This window comes from Mirounga leonina, unplaced genomic scaffold (assembly GCF_011800145.1).
Source record: "Mirounga leonina isolate KUSES-001 unplaced genomic scaffold, KU_Mleo_1.0 Mir_94, whole genome shotgun sequence".
Taxonomy (NCBI): domain Eukaryota; kingdom Metazoa; phylum Chordata; class Mammalia; order Carnivora; family Phocidae; genus Mirounga; species Mirounga leonina.
Genome location: NW_023270855.1, coordinates 34,033,236 through 34,055,026, shown reverse-complemented (window position 1 = coordinate 34,055,026; position 21,791 = coordinate 34,033,236). Strand labels below are relative to the sequence as shown.

Genomic DNA, 21,791 nt, shown 5'->3' with positions numbered 1-21,791 from the left:
TCAAGAATTAAGAAAAAATTCAGTGATCAATATGAATTTACATATAACAATAAATTTTATATTATAACACAAAGTATAAAATAAATATCCATAAGTCCATAGTGATATAAATAAGTCACTGAATAAATTAATAAGGGAAGAAGGAGACAAATCTCCCATGCAGAAGAATTCCAAATAAATTATGTAGCTACTTTACTCCAGGAGAGTGTTAACTCCCCAGTTCTGAAGTGTGGGCTGCAAATAGTGACTTCCTTCCAGAGAGGACATATGGGAAGGGAGAGAAAAGAGTGGAGAGATCTGGGCGCCTGGGTGGCTCAGTTGGTTAAGCGACTGCCTTCGGCTCAGGTCATGATCCTGGAGTCCTGGGATCGAGTCCCACATCGGGCTCCCTGCTCAGCAGGGAGTCTGCTTCTCCCTCTGACCCTCCCCCGTCTCATGCTCTATCTCATTCTCTCTCTCAAATAAATAAATAAAATCTTTAAAAAAAAAAAAAAAAGGGTGGAGGGACCTGATAAACACTACTTCAGACTGGAGATCAAGGTCAACATCAATAGTGGTAAGTCATGGTGATAATATGTACCCCTGATATGATGTGATGAAAATGGCATTTGCCTTTGTGATCTGATCCTCCTTCAGAAAACCCACTACCTCAGTCTAATCATTAGAAAAACATCAGATGGGGCGCCTGGGTGGCTCAGTTGGTTAAGCGACTGCCTTCGGCTCAGGTCATGATCCTGGAGTCCCAGGATCGAGTCCCGCATCGGGCTCCCTGCTCAGCAGGGAGTCTGCTTCTCCCTCTGACCCTCCCCCCTCTCATGTGCTCTCTCTCATTCTCTCTCTCAAATAAATAAATAAAATCTTTAAAAAAAGAAAAAGAAAAACATCAGATGAATTCCAAAACGGGGCTACCCTCTGATATACCTGACCCATACTTCTCAACACTATGAAGGTCATTAAAAAAACTAAAGAGGGGGAGCCTGGCTGGCTCAGTTGGTAGAGCATTCAACACTTGATCGCAGGGTTGTGAGTTCAAGCCCCATGTTGGGTGTGGAGTCTACTTGAAAAAAAAAAACAACAGGGATTCTAGAAAGATGGCAGAGGAGTAGGGGACCCTATTTCAACTGGTCCCTGGAATTGAGCTAGATATCTACCAGACCACTCTGAGCACCCACAAAACCAGCCTGAGATGTAAGAAGATCTGGATCTGTACAAGCAGAATATCACAGGTGGTTGGTTTTGAGGTACGAAGCGGGGAGCCGTGATTCCGTGGGCAGATATCGGAGGATAAACGGCAGCGGGACGGTGCCTGGCTGTGGGGATCCTACACCGCCGGTGAGTGACAGCCTCACCCGCTGCGGAGGGGGCACAGACTCGCAGACTGATAGCAGCAGGGAAAGGACTTTAGGGCAGCCCCTGGGGCGGAAACCCGGAGCTGTGGGGTCGCACATGCAAACTGGGAGCCGCTGGCGGTTTTAGAAGCACAAAGGGCAGAGATGGCCCCAACCTGGAGGCAGGACTGGGGGCGCTGCGGAGGGGCGCACAACCCAGGACACGGCAGTTTATAGCAGCACGGACAGAAAGGGAGACAGTGTGGCCTGGAGAGCTCACTGAAGAACAGACTGCGGTCTCTCTGCTCTGAGGCAGAGAGTTGGAAACAGTCTCTTCTGCTCTGACTCGCGGAAGAGACACGGAAAGCCGCCAGGGAAAGGTGCCAGAGAACAAAAGCCCCAAAAACTGATTCCCGCTGAGCCCATTCCCCGCCACAGGGGGGCAGGGCAACTCCGTCCGAACAGGGTTGCCTGAGTAACAGCGCGGCAGGACCCTCCCCCAGAAGACAGGCTGGGAAAACAAGAGGCCAGCAACCCTAAGGTCCCAAGAAAACAGGTGCATCTTGCTTGGGTTCTGGTCAATAATTTGGACTCTATACATTCCCTCAAACACCTATCAACAGAATGACTAGGAGGAGGAGCCCCCAAAACAGAAAAGACTCAGAGATTATGACTTATGCTGCAGATTTACAAATGGATGCAGATATAACCAAGATGTCAGAGATGGAATTCAGGCTAGCAATTGTGAAGACAATGGCTAGCATGGAGAAATCAATTAATGGCAACATAGAGTCTTTAAGGGCAGAAATAAAAGGTGAATTGGCACAACTTAAAAATGCTATCAATGAGATCCAATCCAATCTAGATAATCTAACAGCTAGGGTAATTGAGACAGAAGAGAGAATAAGCGACCTGGAAGACAATATAATAGATAAAAAGGGAAAAGAGGAGGCCAGGGAAAAACAACTCAGAATCCATGGATCAGAGAAATAAGTGACACCATGAGGCGTTCCAATGTCAGAATAATTGGAATCCTGGAGGGAGTGGAGAGAGAGAGAGGACTAGAAGATGTACTTGAGCAAATTGTAGCTGAGAACTTCCCTAATCTGGGGAATGAAACAAACATTCGAGTCCTAGAGGCAGAGAGGAACCCTCCCAAGATCAAGGAAAACAGGCCAACACCCTGGCATGTAATAGTAAAACTTGCAAATCTTAGAACCAAGGAAACCATCTTAAGGGCAGTTAGGGGGAAGAGATTCCTTACATACAGAGGGAGGAACATCAGAATAACATCAGACCTATCCACAGAGACCTGGCAAGCCAGAAAGGGCTGGCAAGACATATTCAGGGTACTAAATGAGAAGAACATGCAGCCAGGAATACTTTATCCGGCAAGGCTTTCATTTAGAATGGATGGAGAGATGCAGAGCTTCCACGACCGGCAGAAGTTGAAAGAATATGTGACCACTAAGCTGGCCCTGCAAGAAATATTAAGGGGGGTTCTATAAAAGGAGAAAGACCCCAAGAGTGATCTACAACAGAAATTTACAGGGACAATCTATAAAAACAACGTCTTCACAGGCAACATGATGACAATTAATTCATATCTTTCAATAATCACTCTCAACGTGAATGGCCTAAACGCTCCCACAAAACGGCACAGGGTTGCAGATTGGATAAAAAGACAGGACCCATCCATATGCTGTCTACAAGAGACTCATTTTGAACCTAAAGATACATCCAGACTGAAAGTGAAGGGATGGAGATCTATCTTCCATGCCAGCGGACCTCAAAAGAAAGCTGGGGTAGCAATTCTTATATCAGGCAAATTAGATTTTAAACTAAAGTCTGTAATAAGAGACAGAGAAGGACACTATATCATTCTTAAAGGGTCTGTCCAACAAGAAGATCTAACTATTGTAAATATCTATGCCCCCAACATGGGAGCAGCCATCTACATAAGCCAACTGTTAACCAAAATAAAGAGTCATATTGATAACAATACGTTAATTGTAGACCTCAATACTCCACTCTCAGCAATGGACAGATCATCTAAGCAGAAAATCAACAAGGAAAAAAGAGCTTTGAATGATACATTGGACCAGATGGACCTCATAGATATTTACAGAACATTCCACCCTAAAACAACAGAATACTCATTCTTCTCGAGCGCACATGGAACCTTCTCCGGAATAGACCATATACTGGGTCACAAATCAGGTCTCCACCGATACCAAAAGACTGAGATTATTCCCTGCATATTCTCAGACCACAATGCTCTAAAACTGGAACTCAATCACAAGAAAAAATTTGGCAGAAATTCAAACACTTGGAAGCTAAAGACCACTATTCTCAAGAATGTTTGGGTCAACCAAGAAATCAAAGAAGAACTTAAACAATTCATGGAAATCAATGAGAACAAAAACACATCGGTCCAAAACCTATGGGATACTGCAAAGGCGGTCCTAAGGGGGAAATACATAGGCATCCAAGCCTCACTCAAAAAAATAGAAAAATCCCGAATTCACCAACTAACTCTACACCTTAAAGAACTAGAGAAAAAGCAACAAACGATGCCTAAGCCATGCATTAGAAGAGAAATAATTAAAATTAGAGCGGAGGGGCACCTGGGTGGCTCAGTCGTTAAGTGGCTGCCTTCGGCTCAGGTCGTGGTCCCAGGGTCCTGGGATCAAGCCCCGCATCAGGCTCACTGCTAGGCAGAGAGCCTGTTTCTCCCTCTCCCTCTCTCTGCTGCTCTGCCTACTTGTGCTCTCTCTCTCTGTGTTAAACAAATAAATAAAAATCTTTAAAAAAAAATTAGAGCAGAAATCAATGAATTAGAAACCAGAAACACAGATCAATGAAACTAGAAGTTGGTTCTTTGAAAGAATTAATAAGATCAATAAACCACTGGCCAGACTTATCCAAAAGAAAAGAGAAAGGACCCAAATTAATAAAATTATGAATGAAAGGGGAGAGATTACGACTCACATCAAGGACACAGAAACAATTATTAGAAATTATTATCAACAACTATATGCCAATAAGCTGAGCAATCTGGATGAAATGGAGGCCTTCCTGGAAACCTATAAGCTGCCAAGACTGAAACAGGAAGAAATTGACAACCTGAAGAGGCCAATAACCAGTAACGAGATTGAAGCAGTGATCAAAAACTTCCCCAAAAGCAAGAGTCCAGGGCCTGATGGATTCCCTGGGGAATTCTACCAAACATTCAAAGAAGAAATAATACCTATTCTACTGAAGCTATTTCAAAAAATAGAAACAGAAGGAAAACTTCCAAACTCATTCTATGAGGCCAGCATTACCTTAGTCCCCAAACCAGGCAAAGACCCCATCAAAAAGGAGAATTTCAGACCGATATCCCTGATGAATATGGATTCCAAAATTCTCAACAAAATCCTAGCTAATAGGATCCAACAATACATTAAAAGAATCATCCACCACGACCAAGTGGGATTTATCCCCGGGATGCAAGGGTGGTTCAACATTTGCAAATCAATCAATGTGATAGAACACATTAATAAGAGGAGGGAGAAGAACCATATGGTCCTCTCAATTGATGCAGAAAAAGCATTTGACAAAATACAACATCCTTTCCTGATTAAAACTCTCCAGAGTATAGGGATAGAGGGAATATTCTTCAATTTCATAAAATCCATCTATGAAAAACCCACAGTAAATATCATCCTCAATGGGGAAAAGCTGAGAGCCTCTCCCTTAAGATCAGGAACACGTCAAGGATGCCCACTCTCGCCACTATTGTTCAACATAGTAATAGAAGTCCTAGCAACAGCAATCAGACAACAAAAAGAAATAAAAGGTATTCAAATTGGCAAAGAAGAGTCAAACTCTCTCTGTTCATAGACGACATGATACTTTATGTGGAAAGCCCAAAAGACTCCACCCCAAATTACTAGAACTCATAGAGCAATTCAGTAATGTGGCAAGATACAAAATCAATGCACAGAAATCAGTTACTTTCTTATACACTAACAACGCAACTGTAGAAAGAGAAATTAGAGAAATGATTCCATTTACAATAGCACCAAAAACTATAAGATACCTAGGAATAAACCTAACCAAAGAGGTAAAGGATCTATACTCTAGGAACTACAGAACACTCATGAAAGAAATTGAAGAAGACACAAAAAGATGGAAAAATATTCCATGCTCATGGATCGGAAGAATAAACATTGTTAAAATGTCCATGCTACCCAGAGCAATCTCTACCTTCAATGCCATCCCAATCAAAATTCTAATGACATTTTTCAAAGTGCTGGAACAAACAATCTTAAAATTTGTACAGAATCAGAAAAGATCCCGAATCGCCAAGGAGATGTTGAAAAAGAAAAACAAAGTTGGGGGCATCACGTTGCCTGATTTCAAGCTATATTACAAAGCTGTGATCACCAAGACAGCATGGTACTGGCACAAAAACAGACATATAGACCAATGGAACAGAACAGAGAACCCAGGTATGGACCCTCAACTCTATGGTCAAATAATCTTTGACAAAGCAGGAAAAAACATGCAATGGAAAAAAGACAGTCTCTTCAATAAATGGTGCTGGGGAAATGGGACAGCCACATGCAGAAGAAGGAAACTCGACCATTCTCTAACACCATTCACAAAGATAAACTCAAAGTGGGTGAAAGACCTCAATGTGAGACAGGACTCCATCAAAATCCTAGAGGAGAACATAGGCAGTAACCTCTTTGACATCGGCCACAGCAACTTCTTTCAAGATACATCTCCAAAACTAGTGAAACAAAAGCAAAAATGAACTTTGGGACTTGATCAAGATAAAAAGCTTCTGCACAGTAAAGGAAACAGTCAACAAAACAAAGGCAACCCACAGAATGGGAGAAGATATTTGCAAATGACACTACAGATAAAGGGCTGGTATCCAAGATCTATAAAGAACTTCTCAATCTCAACACCCAAAAAACAAATAATCAAGTCAAAAAGTGGGCAGAAGAGATGAACAGACACTTCTCTGAAGAAGACATACAAATGGTTAACAGACACATGAAAAAATGTTCATCATTAGCCATCAGGGAAATTCAAATCAAAACCACATTGAGGTACCACCTTACACCAGTTAGAATGGCCAAAATGGACAGGGAAAGAAACAACAAATGTTGGAGAGGTTGTGGAGAAAGGGGAACCCTCTTACACTGTTGGTGGGAATGCAAGTTGGTACAGCCACTTTGGAAAACAGTGTGGAGGTGCCTCAAAAAATTAAAAATAGAGCTACCCTATGACCCAGCAATTGCACTACTGGGTATTTACCCCAAAGACACAGATGTGGTGAAAAGAAGGGCCATATGCACCCCAATGTTCATAGCAGCAATGTCCACAACAGCCAAACTGTGGAAAGAGCCGAGATGCCCTTCAACAGATGAATGGATAAAGAAGATGGGGTCCATATATACAATGGAATATTACTCAGCCATCAGAAAGGATGAATACCCAACTTTTACATGAACATGGATAGGACTGGAGGAGATTATGCTAAGTGAAATAAGTCAAGCAGAGAAAGTCAATTATCATATGGTTTCACTTATTTGTGGAACATAAGGAATAGCATGGAGGACATTAGGAGAAGGGAGGGAGAAATGAGGGGGAGGGAATTGGAGGGAGAGATGAACCATGAGAGACTATGGACTCTGAGAAACAAACAGGGTTTTAGAGGGGAGGGGGGAAGGGGTATTGGTTAGCCCGGTGATGGGTATTAAGGAGGGCATGTATTGCATGGAGCACTGGGTGTTATACGAAAACAATGGATCAGGGATCACCACATCAAAAACTAATGATGTACTGTATGGTGACTAACATAATAAAATTTTAAAAATAAATAAATTAATTAATTAAATAAATAAAAATAAAAAATAAATAAAATAAAACAAAACAAAACAAAACGAATCTGAGAAACTGTCAGAGCCGAGAGGAGCCTAAGAAGACACAACTAGATATAATGTAGTGTCTAAGATAGGTTCCTGAAACAGAAAAAGGACATTAAGTAAAAACTAAGAAAACCTGATAACTTGTGGACTTTAGTTAATAATGTATCAATAGTGGTTTATTAATTCTAACAAATGTACCATACTAATGTAAGATGCTAATAATGAGTAAATTGAGTGGGGGGAAGGGCAGCAGGGACTATGTGATATGGGAACTCTGTACTATCTGCTCAATTTTTGTTTAAATCTAAAGCTATTCTTTTTTTTTTTTAAGATTTTATTTATTTGACAGAGAGAGACACAGCAAGAGAGGGAACACAAGCAGGGGGAGTGGGAGAGGGAGAAGCAGGCTTCCCGCTGAGCCGGGAGCCCATTGCAGGACTCGATCCCAGGACCCCGGGATCACGACCCAAGCTGAAGGCAGACACCTAATGACTGAGCCATGCAGGCACCCCAATCTAAAGCTATTTTAAAAAATAAGGTCTATTAGTTATTTTATAAATTAATTTCCATATTCAAGTAATAGAGATTCAAAAATTTAAAGATATCATTTAATATAACATTAAAAGATATTAAGTACCTAAAAATTTATCTAAAAAAGATGTGTACAACCTCTACAGAGGAAATCATAAAATGCTGACAGATTTAAAGAAGAGGCAAATAAATAAAAGATATCTCATGAATTGGAAGACTCCATGTGTAAATGTGCCACTTCTCTCCATTTCATGCATTTTTAATCAAAATCCTACCAGATTTTTATGGAATGTGAAAAACTGATTGTAAAATTTATACTAGAAAGACACTAATTCTCAAAATTTATTATAAATTTGAGGCAATCTCAACCAAAATCCCAAAAGGTTACTTTATGAAATGTGATAAGCTAATTCTAAAATTGATATGAAAATGCTAAGGGCCAAGAACAAGCAAGAAACTTGGTGAAGAAGAATGGGAGGACATGTTCTACCAGGTATCAAGACTTATTATTGCTAGAATAAGACCTATAAATACAGAGAAGAAACTGATGGTTGCCAGAGGGAAGGGGTTGAGGGGAGGGGCCAAATGGGTGTAGGGGATTGAGAAATGCAGGCTTCTAGTTATGGAATAAATAAATCATGGGGGTAATAGGTACAGCACGAGGGAATACAGTCAATGATATTGTAAGAGTGTTACATGGTGACAGGTAGTAGCTACACTGTGGAGAGTATAGCATAATGTATAGAGATGTTGGATCACTATGTTGTATATCTAAAACTAAAGTAACATTGTGAGTCAACTATACTCAAATAAAAAAATAAAAATAAATAAAAGTCTAGTGGCTTAAAGGGGGAAAAAAAAGATGTATTATTGCTATAAAGTTAAGCTATTGTAATTAAGTCAGTGTGGTATTGATACCAGGACAGACAGAAAGGCCAATGGAACAGAACAGAGTGTCTTAAATTAGATCTGTATAAATATGGACACTTAATACATGATAGAGGTGGCGCTGCAGAGCAGTGGGGAAGGGACAGTCTCTTTGATAAATACATAATTACTCATCTATGTGGAAAAATAATTGGGTTGGACCTCACATCATTCACAAAACTAAGATTCTAGGAAGACTGAAAACATAAACATAAAAGGCAAACTAGACAGGTCTAAAAAAGGATACAAGAAAAAAGCATCATGACCCTTGGTAGGAAAGGATTTCTTAAACAAGACACAGATAGTGCTAGGTATAAAAGGAAACATTGGGGGCACCTGGGTAGCTCTGTCAGTTAGGTGTCTGACTCTTGATTTCGGCTCAGGTCATGATCTCAGGGTTGTAAGATCGAGCCCTGCATTGGGCTCCACACTGGGCATGGAACCTGCTTAAGTTTCTCTCCCTCTCCCTCAGTCCCTCTCCACCACACCTCTCTCTCTCTCTTTCTTTATGTCTCCCTCTCTCTCCCTCTCTAAAAAAAAAGGTCGGGGGGACTCTTCCTGTTCTCCACCATGGCGGATCAAGGTGAAAAGGAGAACCCCATGTGGGAACTTTGCATCTGCAAGCTCTGCCTCAACATCTGTGTGGGGGAGAGTGGAGGCAGACTGACGCAGGCAGCCAAGGTGCTGGAGCAGCTCACAGGCCAGACTCCCATGTTCTCCAAAGCTAGATACACAGATCCTTTGGTATCAGGAGAAATGAAAAGATTGCCATCCACTGCACGGTCCGTGGGGCAAAGGCAGAAGAAATCCTGGAGAAAGGTCTAAAGGTGCAAGAATATGAGTTAAGAAAAAAACTTCTCTGACAGCCACATCCAGAAGAATGAAACCGGACCACTTTCTTACACCATACACAAAAATAGACTCAAAATGGATGAAAGACCTAAATGTGAGACAGGAATCCATCAAAATCCTAGATGAGAACACAGGCAGCAACCTCTGTGACCTCAGCCACAGCAAATTCTTGCTAGACACATCTCCAAAGGCAAGGGAAACAAAAGCAAAACTGAACTATTGGGATTTCATCAACATAAAAAGCAAAGGAAACAGTCAACAAGACCAAAAGACAACCAACAGAATGGGAGAAGATATTTGCAAATGACTTATCAGATAAAGGGCTAGTATCCAAAATCTATAAAGAACTTATCAAATTCAACATCCAAAGAACAAATAACCCAAACAAGAAATGGGCAGAAGACATGAACAGACACTTCTCCAAAGAAGACATCCAAATGGCCAACAGACATATGAAAAAATGCTCAATATCACACAGCATCAGGGAAATACAAATCAAAACCACAATGATAAATCACCTCACACCAGTCAGAATGACTAAAATGAACAACACAGGAAACAACAGTTGTTGGTGAGGATGCAGAGAAAGGGGAACCTTCTTACACTGCTGGTGGAAATGCAAGCTGGTGCAACCACTCTGGAAAACAGTATGGAGGTTCCTCAAAAAGTTGAATAGAGCTACTCTATGACCCAGCAATTGCACTACTAGGTATTTACCTAAAGGATACGAATGTAGTGATTTGAAGGGGCACATGTACCTCAGTGCTTATAGCAGCAATGCCCACAGTAGGCATTGGTGGAAACTATGGAAAGAGCCCAGATGTCCATCAACAGATGAATAGATAAAGAAGATGTGGTGTATATATTTATACAATGGAATACTACTCAGCCATCAAAAAAAAAATCTTGTATTTGCAATGATGTGGATGGAACTGGAGGGTATTATGCTAAGCAAAATAAGTCAATCAGAGAGACAATTATCATATGATCTCACTTATATGTGGAATTTAAGAAACAAAACAGGATCATAGGGGAAGGAGGGAAAAACAAAACAAGATGAAATCAGACAGTGAGACAAACCATAAGAGACTCTTAACTCTAGGAAACAAACTGAGGGTTGCTGAAGGAGAGGGGGTGGGAGGATAGGGTAACTGGGTAATGGGCATTAAGGAGGGCATGCGATGTAATGAGCACTGGGTATTATATAAGACTGATGAATCACTTGTGTTTCTGAAGACTTCAAATGGGGGTTATTCTTTTCCCCACTTGTTAACATGGGAATATCTGAAGCATCTGGTATTTTGAAATACCCCAATATACTATTTTTTTCATAATTATAATCATATACTTGCAGTTTAATGGGGAAATACAACATACAATGTTCAAATGCAAAATGGAACATAAGAGATTCCAAATGAAACAAGAAATCTTTCAGCTTAGAAGAAATCTGTGTTCAGGTCAATCACAGCCTGGATCTTACAATTAGTCCTTCTTTGTGGGGCACAGCATTTGTAAAGACATTGGACATATTGCTAATGACAAACTTTGAGGAGTGCCTATCAGTATACTTCTCTAAATATTATTTACAGAAATAAAAAGCAATGAATAAAAAAAAGACTGAAGAATCACTGAACTCCACCTCTGAAACTAATAATATATTATATGTTAATTAATTGAATGTAAATTTTAAAAAGAACTGGAGGCATCTTAAAAACAAATTTTTAAAAATAAATTAAAAGATAAAGACTGGCAGCATCTTAAATATCCAACAGTGAATGGTTAAATAATTCACTTATTCTTAACATATCTACATCTAAACCTGTAAGTTTAAATAGTCAAAAATACATTTTTATGTGGGGGGTGGGGTGGGAGGGATGGGGTGACTGGGTGATAGACACTGGGGAGGGTATGTGCTCTGGTAAGCGCTGTGAATTGTGCAAGACTGTTGAATCTCAGATCTGTACCTCTGAAACAAATAATGCAATATATGTTAAGAAAAAAAAAAGAAGAAGAAGGTAGCAGGAGGGGAAGAATGAAGCGGGGGAAATCAGAGGGGTAGACGAACCATGAGAGATGATGGACTCTGAAAAACAAACAGGGTCCTAGAGGGGAGGGGGGTGGGAGGATGGGTTAGCCTGGTGGTGGGTATTGAGGAGGGCACGTTCTGCATGGAGCACTGGGTGTTATGCACAAACAATGAATCATGGAACACTACATCTAAAACTAATGATGTAATGTATGGGGATTAACATAAGAATAAAAAAAATACATTTTTATGTTTCATAATTATGTTTCAATCTTAAGTCAAACATGTTTATTATGCAATCTTTTTTTGTTTATGATGCAATCTTAAATCAAAAATATGGTACTCAATTTTCTATTAAGTAGAAAATATTTCATGTTTTTGGTCAGCTTAATGTTTTTCTGTACCTCCTACTTTTCTATTGTCATATGTTACCTTCACAATACAAAATTATTTTTAAAAAGCATATGAAAAGTGTTGAAATTAATTTGTTTTCAATAAAATGCAAATTAAAAATACAATGATTTCCACCTAACAGAACAGAAATTTTCTTCCTTTTTCTTTTTTTAAAGTTTTTATTTAAAATCCAGTTAGTTAGCATACAATGTAATATTAGTTTCAGGTGTATAATATACTAATTCAGGACTTTCATACATCGCCCTGTGCTCATAATCCCCATCACCTATTTCACTCACCCATCCCCACTCACCTCCCCCACCTTGGTAACCATCAGTTTGTTCTCTATAGTTAAGAGAACAGCCTGGCAAATTTAAAATATCTCACAATAGCAAGCATAAGTAAGGTGTAAAACAATAGGACTCAGACGCTGCTGATAGGAGTATAAAATTGGAACTACTTTAGAAAAGAGTTTTGCCTTAGCTAATAAAGGTGAAAGTAAATATATGTTATAATACCTGGGAGAAATGCATGAATATATACACCAGAAATGTTCCCAGCAGCATTGCTATTAATAACATAAGTAGAAACAAACCAAATATCCAGAACAATAAAACTAAAATAACAAATTATTATACGGTTATATAATAGTGAATATAAGATGGCAATGAAAATAAAGTTAAGAAACAATGGCATTACTAACATAATGTTGACAAGGTGCAACAGAATAGAAACAGTATGACTATTTATGTAAAGATCCAAATGAGATAAGAATTAGTTATATTGATTAGGAATGCATATTTAGATGGTAAAACTCTACAGAAGTGCAAGGAAGTGATTACTATAAAAGTTAGGATAGTGTTCACATCCAAGAAAAAGAGGAGACTGTGTTGAACTTCTAGTGTGTTGGCAAGGTTCTATTTCTTCCCTGGGTGATAATTACAGGGTGTTTACTTTATAATATTTTAAATTGCACAATTTATGCTTTATGCAATTTTGGGTATGTGTGTTATATTTCACATTTTAAACAAAAAATTAGAGTACAATATAGATGAATGGCTATATAATCCTCTGCTGGGGAAGGCATAAGCATACTACTAAATGTAGAAATTATAGGGGCGCCTGGGTGGCTCAGTCGTTAAGCGTCTGCCTTCAGCTCAGGTCATGATTCCAGGTCCTGGGATCAAGCCCTGCATTGGGCTCCCTGCTTGGCGGGAAGCATGCTTCTCCCTCTCCCACTCCCCCTGCTTGTGTTCCCTCTCTCGCTGTGTCTCTCTGTCAAATAAATAAATAAAATCTTTTTTAAAATAAATAAATAAATAAATGTAGAAATTATAAAAGAAGGAAAAAATTTTAAGCCCATGTTGTTTGAGGATGAACACATAGTTGGTGGGACTAAAGAATAAAAATGTGTGATTACTGTAGAAACCAAGGGAAAAACCTCTAGGGGAGAGAAGGAGGGAAGCAGTTATGATCAGAAAGTCACATGCAGAGGGATTCAGGGGTACAGGAAGTATCCTATTTCTTACCTTCGGTCATGGCAATATAGGTAGGCACTTTATAACTACTTTTTTTATGTTTTATACATTTTCAATACGTTTATCATATTTCACAATAAAAAAAACTAATTTAAAATATGTAAATTAAAAGATTCTTACCTTGATCCGTAAAACCAACTCTTGAATCCCTGTAGTCCGGGCTTTTTCTACATAAGATATCAGATCCATCATCTCTTCTGTTGTCTCAGGGACTTTTAATGCATGCTCTTTAATTGCTTCAAATTCGCTGCAAATACTGACATAATACTCTGCTTTACTCTGGCTATGGTAATTAATGCCATGTCATACTCAATACATGTGTATTATTATGATTATTGTAAAATATGAACCGTGATAGCCTCAAAATATTAAATCACTAAGATGTTTTAAAACATTTAAGGACGACTTATTTGATATAACCCAGCGTACATCTCACATCTACAAAATCTACAAAATCGAGGTAACATTTTCATGTGGAAGTTATGGTATATTAAAAATTTTTTTCTGCAGATCTCTTTAACTCTCTTGAACACCCAGTTCAGTAAGCAGTGTGATACAGAGTGTACTTAGGAATGGCAAGCAGGCCAATATGAAAACAAAGAAGGGGAAATCACATGAAGCTGGAAAGGTGAGTAGGAATTAGATAGTGTAGGGCTTGATAGTTCAGTCTTGATTATCAAAAATTTAGGGGGGATGCATTAAAGTGGATAATGACAAAAAGACAGGAGATTATGGGGGCACTTTCTTCTTGCTAGAGCAGAATCTAAGTCCCTTGGGGAGAGACATTACAGCAAAAGACAAAGAGGCAAACAAATTGAGAGCAAGGTGGCCCAAGCAGATGTTAAACCAAACTGTGAGCAAGCAAACTGCTCTTTAATGATTATTAATTTATTTAATAAATTGTACTCTACTTAGTGGCACACATTTCCTCCTTTTGATGTTATCTACCTCAAGTACAGAATTTAAATAGAAAAGAATTAAAGAATGAACTAGACAGAGGAATCTGGACAACTTTTCAGCAGCTCTTATGTCATGGGTTTATAGTAAGATAAAATTATTTTCTTGGAATAGAATTTTCCAGAAAAGTCACACATACTCCAAAAATAAATCCCAAAAAAAGTCATGTTAAACATAAATCACTTTTTGATTATGGCATTGCCATCGCTCTTACTCAATGGAATTGTTAGAAATGGATGCTTTGCCATCTTTGATATATTTTTGTATAGTAGTAGACTTTTCTACAAAGTATGCCTGACAATACTTGACTTTTGACAGCCATATATTTTTATTCATTTAAAAATATTTATTGATGTGATAGCTCCCTTAATTGGGCAACTGTTCTATGCCAAGCATTGTGCCAGATGCTTTACAAATGTTATCTGTGATGCTAACATTAGTCCTGCAAGGAGGGGATTAGTTGTACAGCTGGCACAGCAGGAAACTGAGGCTCAGAGAAATGAAATAACTTGCCTAGAGTCACAGAACTAGTTCATCACAGAGCCAGGATTCAAATCCAGGTCTTTCGGATTCCAAAGCACAGGATTTTCTCACATTGCTTCTGGGAAAATAAACATACTAGCTAACATTGCTCGAGTACCGTATTCCAAGCACTGTGCTTAGTGCTTTATATATTGGTTTTAATCTTTACAGAAGTTACAAACAGGCAACAAATAAGTTAAATGAGTTGGATGATGAGTTGCTTGAGCACTGGGTGGACAAACCAAAGGACACATTCCCTGCCTAAAATGAAAACTGAGTCTCAGCTCCATTTACCACTGAAGGCCCAACATGGCACGGTCTTCCCACTTTTTCAAGAAAAGTAAAAGATCTGGATTGTGTGTGTGTGTGTGTGTGTAAAATCTAATTTTGAAATGTTGATAGCCAATTCAAAATGTGTTTAAACAACATAAAACACAGCATGAGACAAATAAAACTATCGGCATGACCTATTCAGATAGCAGGGCACTGGTTTGTGAATCTAACTTCATAGCCACTCTGCAAAGCAGGCATTGCCGTCTCTATTTTACAGATGACGAAAATAAGCTAGATGACACAACAAGTAAATATTGGGGTCAGGAACAATCCCAGATCTTCCCAATATCATTGAAAGTCTGTAGTCTCTCCATTTTCATGCAACCTGTATTCAAACACTGGTTTATTTCAATTTCTTTTCTAAAAAAAATCCTGGGTTGCCTCAAAACAACCCTCAGACAGTATCAAACAAAAACCAGACCATCAGGACTACAAAGGAAAACTCCTTAGGAGGCAGCTATGAGGGGTGCCTGGGTGGCTTAGTCGGTTAAGCGTCTGCCTTCGGCTCAGGCCATGATCCCAGGGTCCTGGGATTGAGTCCTGCATAGGTCTCCCTGCTCAGCAGGGAGCCTGCTACTCCCTCTGCCCCTCCCCACCACTCATGCTCTCTCTCTCTCTCTCTCATTCTCTCTCTCTCATAAAAATAAATAAAATCTTTTTTAAAAAGGAGGCAACTATGAAGAGAAGTTGTAAGTACTTATATTAAAAAATTTTTTAAGTTAGTTTGTTTATTTATTTATTTATTTTAACTAATCTCTACACCCAATGTGGGGATCGAACTCACAACCCCGAGATGAAGAGTCGCATGCTCTTCCAACTGAGCCAGCCAGATGCCCCTCATATTTTAACAAGAGTTCTTATTAGCAAAATATTTCTTTTAGCCCTATAATTCTGAGTTTAGCAATTACTTCTACTTACCTTTCATTTTCTTTTCTATGTTTTGAAGCTATGTTGTTTAATAATATGTTTGCAAAGGTTTTTGCTTTGTTTGTTAGGCCTATCTTCAAATCTTCACAATCCAAACGCACCATAGGGTAATGAACCCACTGAGGCAAAAGCATTATTTCTGAGGCAAGACTGAAAAATCTTTCTATAAACTTAAAATTTAAAAAAAAAGGATTTAAAATTCAGATCCAAGTATATTACTTGCACAGCTAAAAACCTTTAAAACAAAGTACAAACTCTTGAGCAAAGATACCCTAAAATTGTCCCACATGGCTCCCACTTACATTTCCAACTTCATATTCTAAACCAGCCATGTACTGCATTCCTATGTTACCTGTTCTACAGCTGTTTTGGTTCATTTGATAGTCTCTGAACACCCCTAAACCCTTTTGGTCTTTGTTCATGTTACAGTCCCTCTCTTCTCCACCTATAAACATCTATTTCAAAGCCTAGTTCATTTTTCACTTCTTCAAGAAACCTTCACCAATCTTCCAAAGCAGAAACAATCATTCCCTCTTCTTTGCTTCCACAACACTTTGTTCACATTTCCATTCCAGTACTTACGTCCACATGTCATAGTGGTTACTCCTATGTCTGGCTTGCAGGCCAAATATAAGCTCCTCAGGACAATGTGTATGTATTATTTATCTTTATGTCACCAAAATCTTGCTAGATGTCTGAATGTGATTGTTGAAGCAATTAATGAGTAAATGAATCACTAAAGAAATTGTTTAGTGAACCTATAAGCTTATTAAAATGATATTCTGAATAAGAAATTCTATTAACTTTAGTTGAAACATTTACTTTCCAGAAAAAAAAAAACCCTAATTAAAAAAAAGAAAGTCAAAGGCCTTAATGAAAAACAGAATTACCACTTACCTCTGTGTATTCATCAAAAGTATGATCTTCTGCCTGAAAAGTCTCTATCATCTCATCTGCAGTCCCATCAAGAAGCCAATTGTATTTTTCAACTGAAAATTAATAATCTAATTTAAATCTCAATAAGACCCATTCAAAAAGATAAAGTGCTTTTTAATATGATCATGGAAAGAAGTAGACTATTCAATTAAATATTATTAATAATTAATATATTAACAGGAATAGAATAAAATAGACAACAAGCAAACCAGGTTAAACATGGCATTTTAAAACAAAGAAAATAGTGTAGGTAATGATCTTACAACAACTTAGAGGTACAGATAAGCCAGTTAATAGAAGGTTTTGATTAAGAGAATGTTAAATAACTATACTGACCCCATACACCCTTGAAGAGACTGTAAAACTGAGCTGCAGTCTCTTCAAAACTATTCTTCAGGGTGCCTGGGTGGCTCAGTTGGCTAAGCAACAGCCTTTGGCTCAGGTCATGATCCCGGAGTCCCGGGATGGAGTCCTGGGATGGAGTCCAGCATCAGGCTCCCTGTTTGGTAGAGAGTCTGCTTCTCCCTCTGACCCTACCCCCTCTTGTGCTCTCTCTCTCTCAAATAAATAAATAAAAATAAAATCTTTTTTAAAAAAAACTTCTTCAAAATTAAAAATAATCTTATTTTAAAACTTGATTAGCTTTCTCCTTATTCCAACATCTCTTCTCTCTGCTTTTTTGCTTTATTACTCTGTTCCTGTTAACATTCACCCTTTGGACTAAACAACAGAATTCAAGTTTCTTGAGTGTGATCTTTGATTCTGCCAAAAGCCATGCCAATGCTGACTTCTGGCTCTTCCTGCTTTTTTCATAACAGCCCCAGACAACCAAATACTTGATCAATGTCCAGCAAAAATAAAAATGGTATTCTTTTATGATAAAAGGTATAATACTACATATGTGATATATACCGTATGTCTCATAATGTTTTCTTGCACCTTCTAAGTTACGATGTACTGCCAACTTCAGTGTAGTAAGAGCCCATTGTAACACATGTTCAGGAAGTTGTGTGTCAAGATTTACAGTTGGTGAAGTTCCTGACAGCCAAGAGGGAACTGTTTGGACATTCTAACAAAAATTAAAATGACAATTTATGAAACAAGTATCTGTGCAATTGGTCTATACATAGATCCTATACAGTATTTTTAAACATTCTTTTCAGATTTCAATGGTCCAAAAAAAAAATAACTTGATGAAAAATCATGATTTAAAATTGTATAGTTTGGGGCACCTGGCTGTCTCCATCGGTACAGCATGCAACTCTTGATCTCGGGGGTTGGGAGTTTGAGCCCCATGTTGGGTGTAGAGATTACTTAAAAATAAAATCTTAAAAAATAATAAAATAAAATAGAATTATATAGTTTGTACTCTAATATAAAAACTTGAGTTAGTTTTCTATCATTCAACAAGTATTTATTGAATCACTATAATGTCTAAGTGATTATACTAGAAAGTAGAAGGAACAAACATGACATGGATCTTGTCCTTAAGAAGCTCACAACTATGTAGAGAGGATGAAATGGACACATAAATACCAATTCCTAACTGTAATAAAAGTTCTAAGAAGGAAAACATCATTTCTAGCCAGGGAACTTTATCAAAGAGAATGTACTTTCTAACTTAAAATAACTTTGAGGATGGAAATAAAACAGAGTTATAACATTTGATGTATATGTCCACTTATAGTTTCAACTCCATTGAAAATTTTGAAAGAGACCCATATAAAGAAACCCCATGGATAAGGATGGAAGAATACCTGTAAAGCTTCAGTTATCCGCTCTACCAAACCCAAAACAACATCTTCCAAATCTTGAAAGGTAGGATAAAATTCCATTTTATCATCATCAAATGTCAGTTCCATCTTAAATATTGGCAGCCCACGTTGATCTTCTTGGTCAAAGAGTTTCACAAATCCTTCTACAGTTCTCTTTAAGAAATCCTTTAGCTGCATGATATCATAAATTATTACTTTAGAATGTACAAATTCAACCTTTAACCTTTAGTTCAAAATCAGTGAGCTATTACCTATAATTAAGGCATTCTATCAGTCCGTTTAGTCCTCACAATTTTCTTCATTCAGCACAATATGTTCCTACTAAATTTGATGTAAAATAATAAATAGAACAATATATGCAAATTTTAATTTTTTATAGAATATCAATAATCTTAATATGGCAACTAGAATTTTCCACATTCTTTAGTAATTCTTCCCCTGGTACAGAAAACTAAACAACATGGTGAAGACTAATGGGAGAAAAGGCCGGACACCTGAGGGTTAGGGTGTTATGAGGTGACATGCACATGAGCTGAGGGACAATGGTATAGAGCTATCTCCTAGTGTCAACTGTTAAATAATCAAGGCTTTTAAGACCCAGTTACTAAACCCTTGGATGGTTGAAAATCACCACGGTGGGAATATTTACACCAGGAAATTGGCAAACACTACAAATTAGGGCTTTTCTCCCCCACCCCCAAAGCCGGATTTCCAGCACATCACTAGATGAGGGTGAAGCCACTGGAACTGAGAAATGTGCACCATAAGTTACCAAAGTATGAATAATGCATTCTTTTTTTTTTTTTAAATAAAAAGATTTTATTTATTTTAGAGATGGTGGGGAGGGGCAAAGGGAGAATCTCAAGCAGACTCCACACTGAGTGTAAAGCCGGACCCGGGCTCCATCTCACAACCCTGAGATCATGACTTGAGCTGAAACCAAGCATAGGATGCTCAACCGACTGAGCCACCCAGGTGCCCCTGAATGATGCATTCTTATGTAGAAACAGCTATTGGAAATTTAGCCAAGCAGATAAATGCAGATCTAAAACCATCTTCAAAATGTTCCCCATCTCTACTTCTTATCAAATAATCACAGTCCTCCTAAGAGGATAAAGGTCAAAAGGAAATCATGTATATTAATTACAGGGTTATATACTAGATATTATATGTGTCCTTTTAAGGATACATTGAAAAATTTATGGGGGCTGCTTGTGCGCGCGCAAGGCTTGAGCATGAGCCGGACTTGACCGCGAGGCGGAGGCAAAAGCCACCGCCCCCCTCTTCCCCTCCCTTGAGTGAGGCGGTGTGTTGGCCGGAGAGAGATGGGGGGGCACCCGCCCAGTCTGAGCCTCGGCGCGGGTGCCTCTGTCTCACGCAGCGATCCTCGCGGGCCTCTAGTGCGCTCCCTGAGCCCCAGCAGCCTCTACCCGGCGGGCGCACCCGGGCCGGCGAGGAGGGGACGCCCGCCTGGGTGGGTACCTGAAGTCACCTGCTCTGCGCAAGAAGCAGAGGCGGCCACGGCGGTGGAGGAACTACAGAGCTGCGGGGTCCATCCGACCCTTATTACCCTCAGCCCAGGAAGGAACCAATGCGAACATGTTGCAGAAACATTCAAGAAGTGGCTGAAGGGGGAAGGAAAAAAGTGCCACTGCCTATCAGAAAAAAAGACCAAAACATGGCAAATACAACCACCAAGTTCCGTAAAGCACTCATCAATGGTGATTAAAAACCTGGCCTGCCAAATTTATGAAAACAACCCTCAGCTGAAAGAATCCCTTGATCCGAATACATCTTACGGGGAGCCCTACCAGCACAATACTCCATTACACTATGCTGCTAGACATGGGATAAATAGAATACTAGGGACTTTTTTTTTGGTAGAGATGGAAATCCAAATAAACGGAATGTGTACAATGAAACATCTATGCATTTGTTAGGTATGGGACCTCGAATTATGATATCTGAAGGAGCCCTTCATCCTCGCTTAGCACGGCCCGCAGATGATTTCAGAAGAGCAGATTGTCTGCAGATGATCTTAAGATAGAAAGGAGCAAAACTTGACCAAGGAGAATATGAGAGAGCAGCTACTGATGCTGTTGACAACAACAGCAAAACACCCCTGCACTATGCTGCTGCCTCAGGGGTGAAACCCTGTGTCCAGCTTTTAGTAAAACATGGAGGAGACTTGTTTGCTGAGAATGAAAATAAAGACACTCCTTCTGATTATGCTGAAAAGCAACACCACTAAGATTTGGCTCTCAATCTGGAACTGCAAATGGCATTCTCACGAGATCCCAAAGCTGAAGAAACAGAAGCTGAATATGCTGCATTAGACAAACGAGAGGCTAAGCTCATGGATCAACTATGAGAGATTGATATTAAAAGGAATTGGAAATAATTCTCTTCCCTGAGTGCCTTTCACATCTTCTAAGATTTTAACAATTACTAATATATTTGGGTAAATAAGTACCCATTTTTCATTTTTTAACAATAAGTAGGTTTTACCTATATAATTGGGGAAAGCTGTTTTCATTGTGGAAAGAAATAAAAACAAATTCTTCTGTCATAAAAACAAGAAAAAGAAAAATTTATGGAATCTTTGGAGATATTGTCCAAAAGGGAAAGTTTTTATTCAAAACCATTTTTATAGAATTGTATTTCTACAATAGCAAAAATTTGAGGAGCCCATAAATATAAAATATAAATTAATATTTTCTTTAAAGATGATCAATTCCATTTCAAACCAAGATTTTTTTTAGAAAAAAATGATAATCAACCAACTTGGGATTTCATATGTTCAAAAAGATATTCACTAG

General features: G+C 38.7%; 1 protein-coding gene across 1 annotated transcript in view; it reads right to left on the bottom strand.

Annotated features, from left to right (window-relative positions):
* The window catches only part of DNAH12 (dynein axonemal heavy chain 12), a 229,700-nt gene that overhangs the window by 176,185 nt on the left and 31,724 nt on the right, over positions 1-21,791 (bottom strand). The window contains exons 9-13 of the mRNA XM_034996444.1: positions 18,955-19,143; positions 18,110-18,266; positions 17,159-17,250; positions 16,253-16,431; positions 13,643-13,778 (exon numbers count right to left, since the gene is read on the bottom strand). Of these exons, the coding sequence (XP_034852335.1) occupies positions 13,643-13,778; positions 16,253-16,431; positions 17,159-17,250; positions 18,110-18,266; positions 18,955-19,143 (753 nt within the window). The remainder of the gene's footprint in view (positions 1-13,642; positions 13,779-16,252; positions 16,432-17,158; positions 17,251-18,109; positions 18,267-18,954; positions 19,144-21,791) is intronic.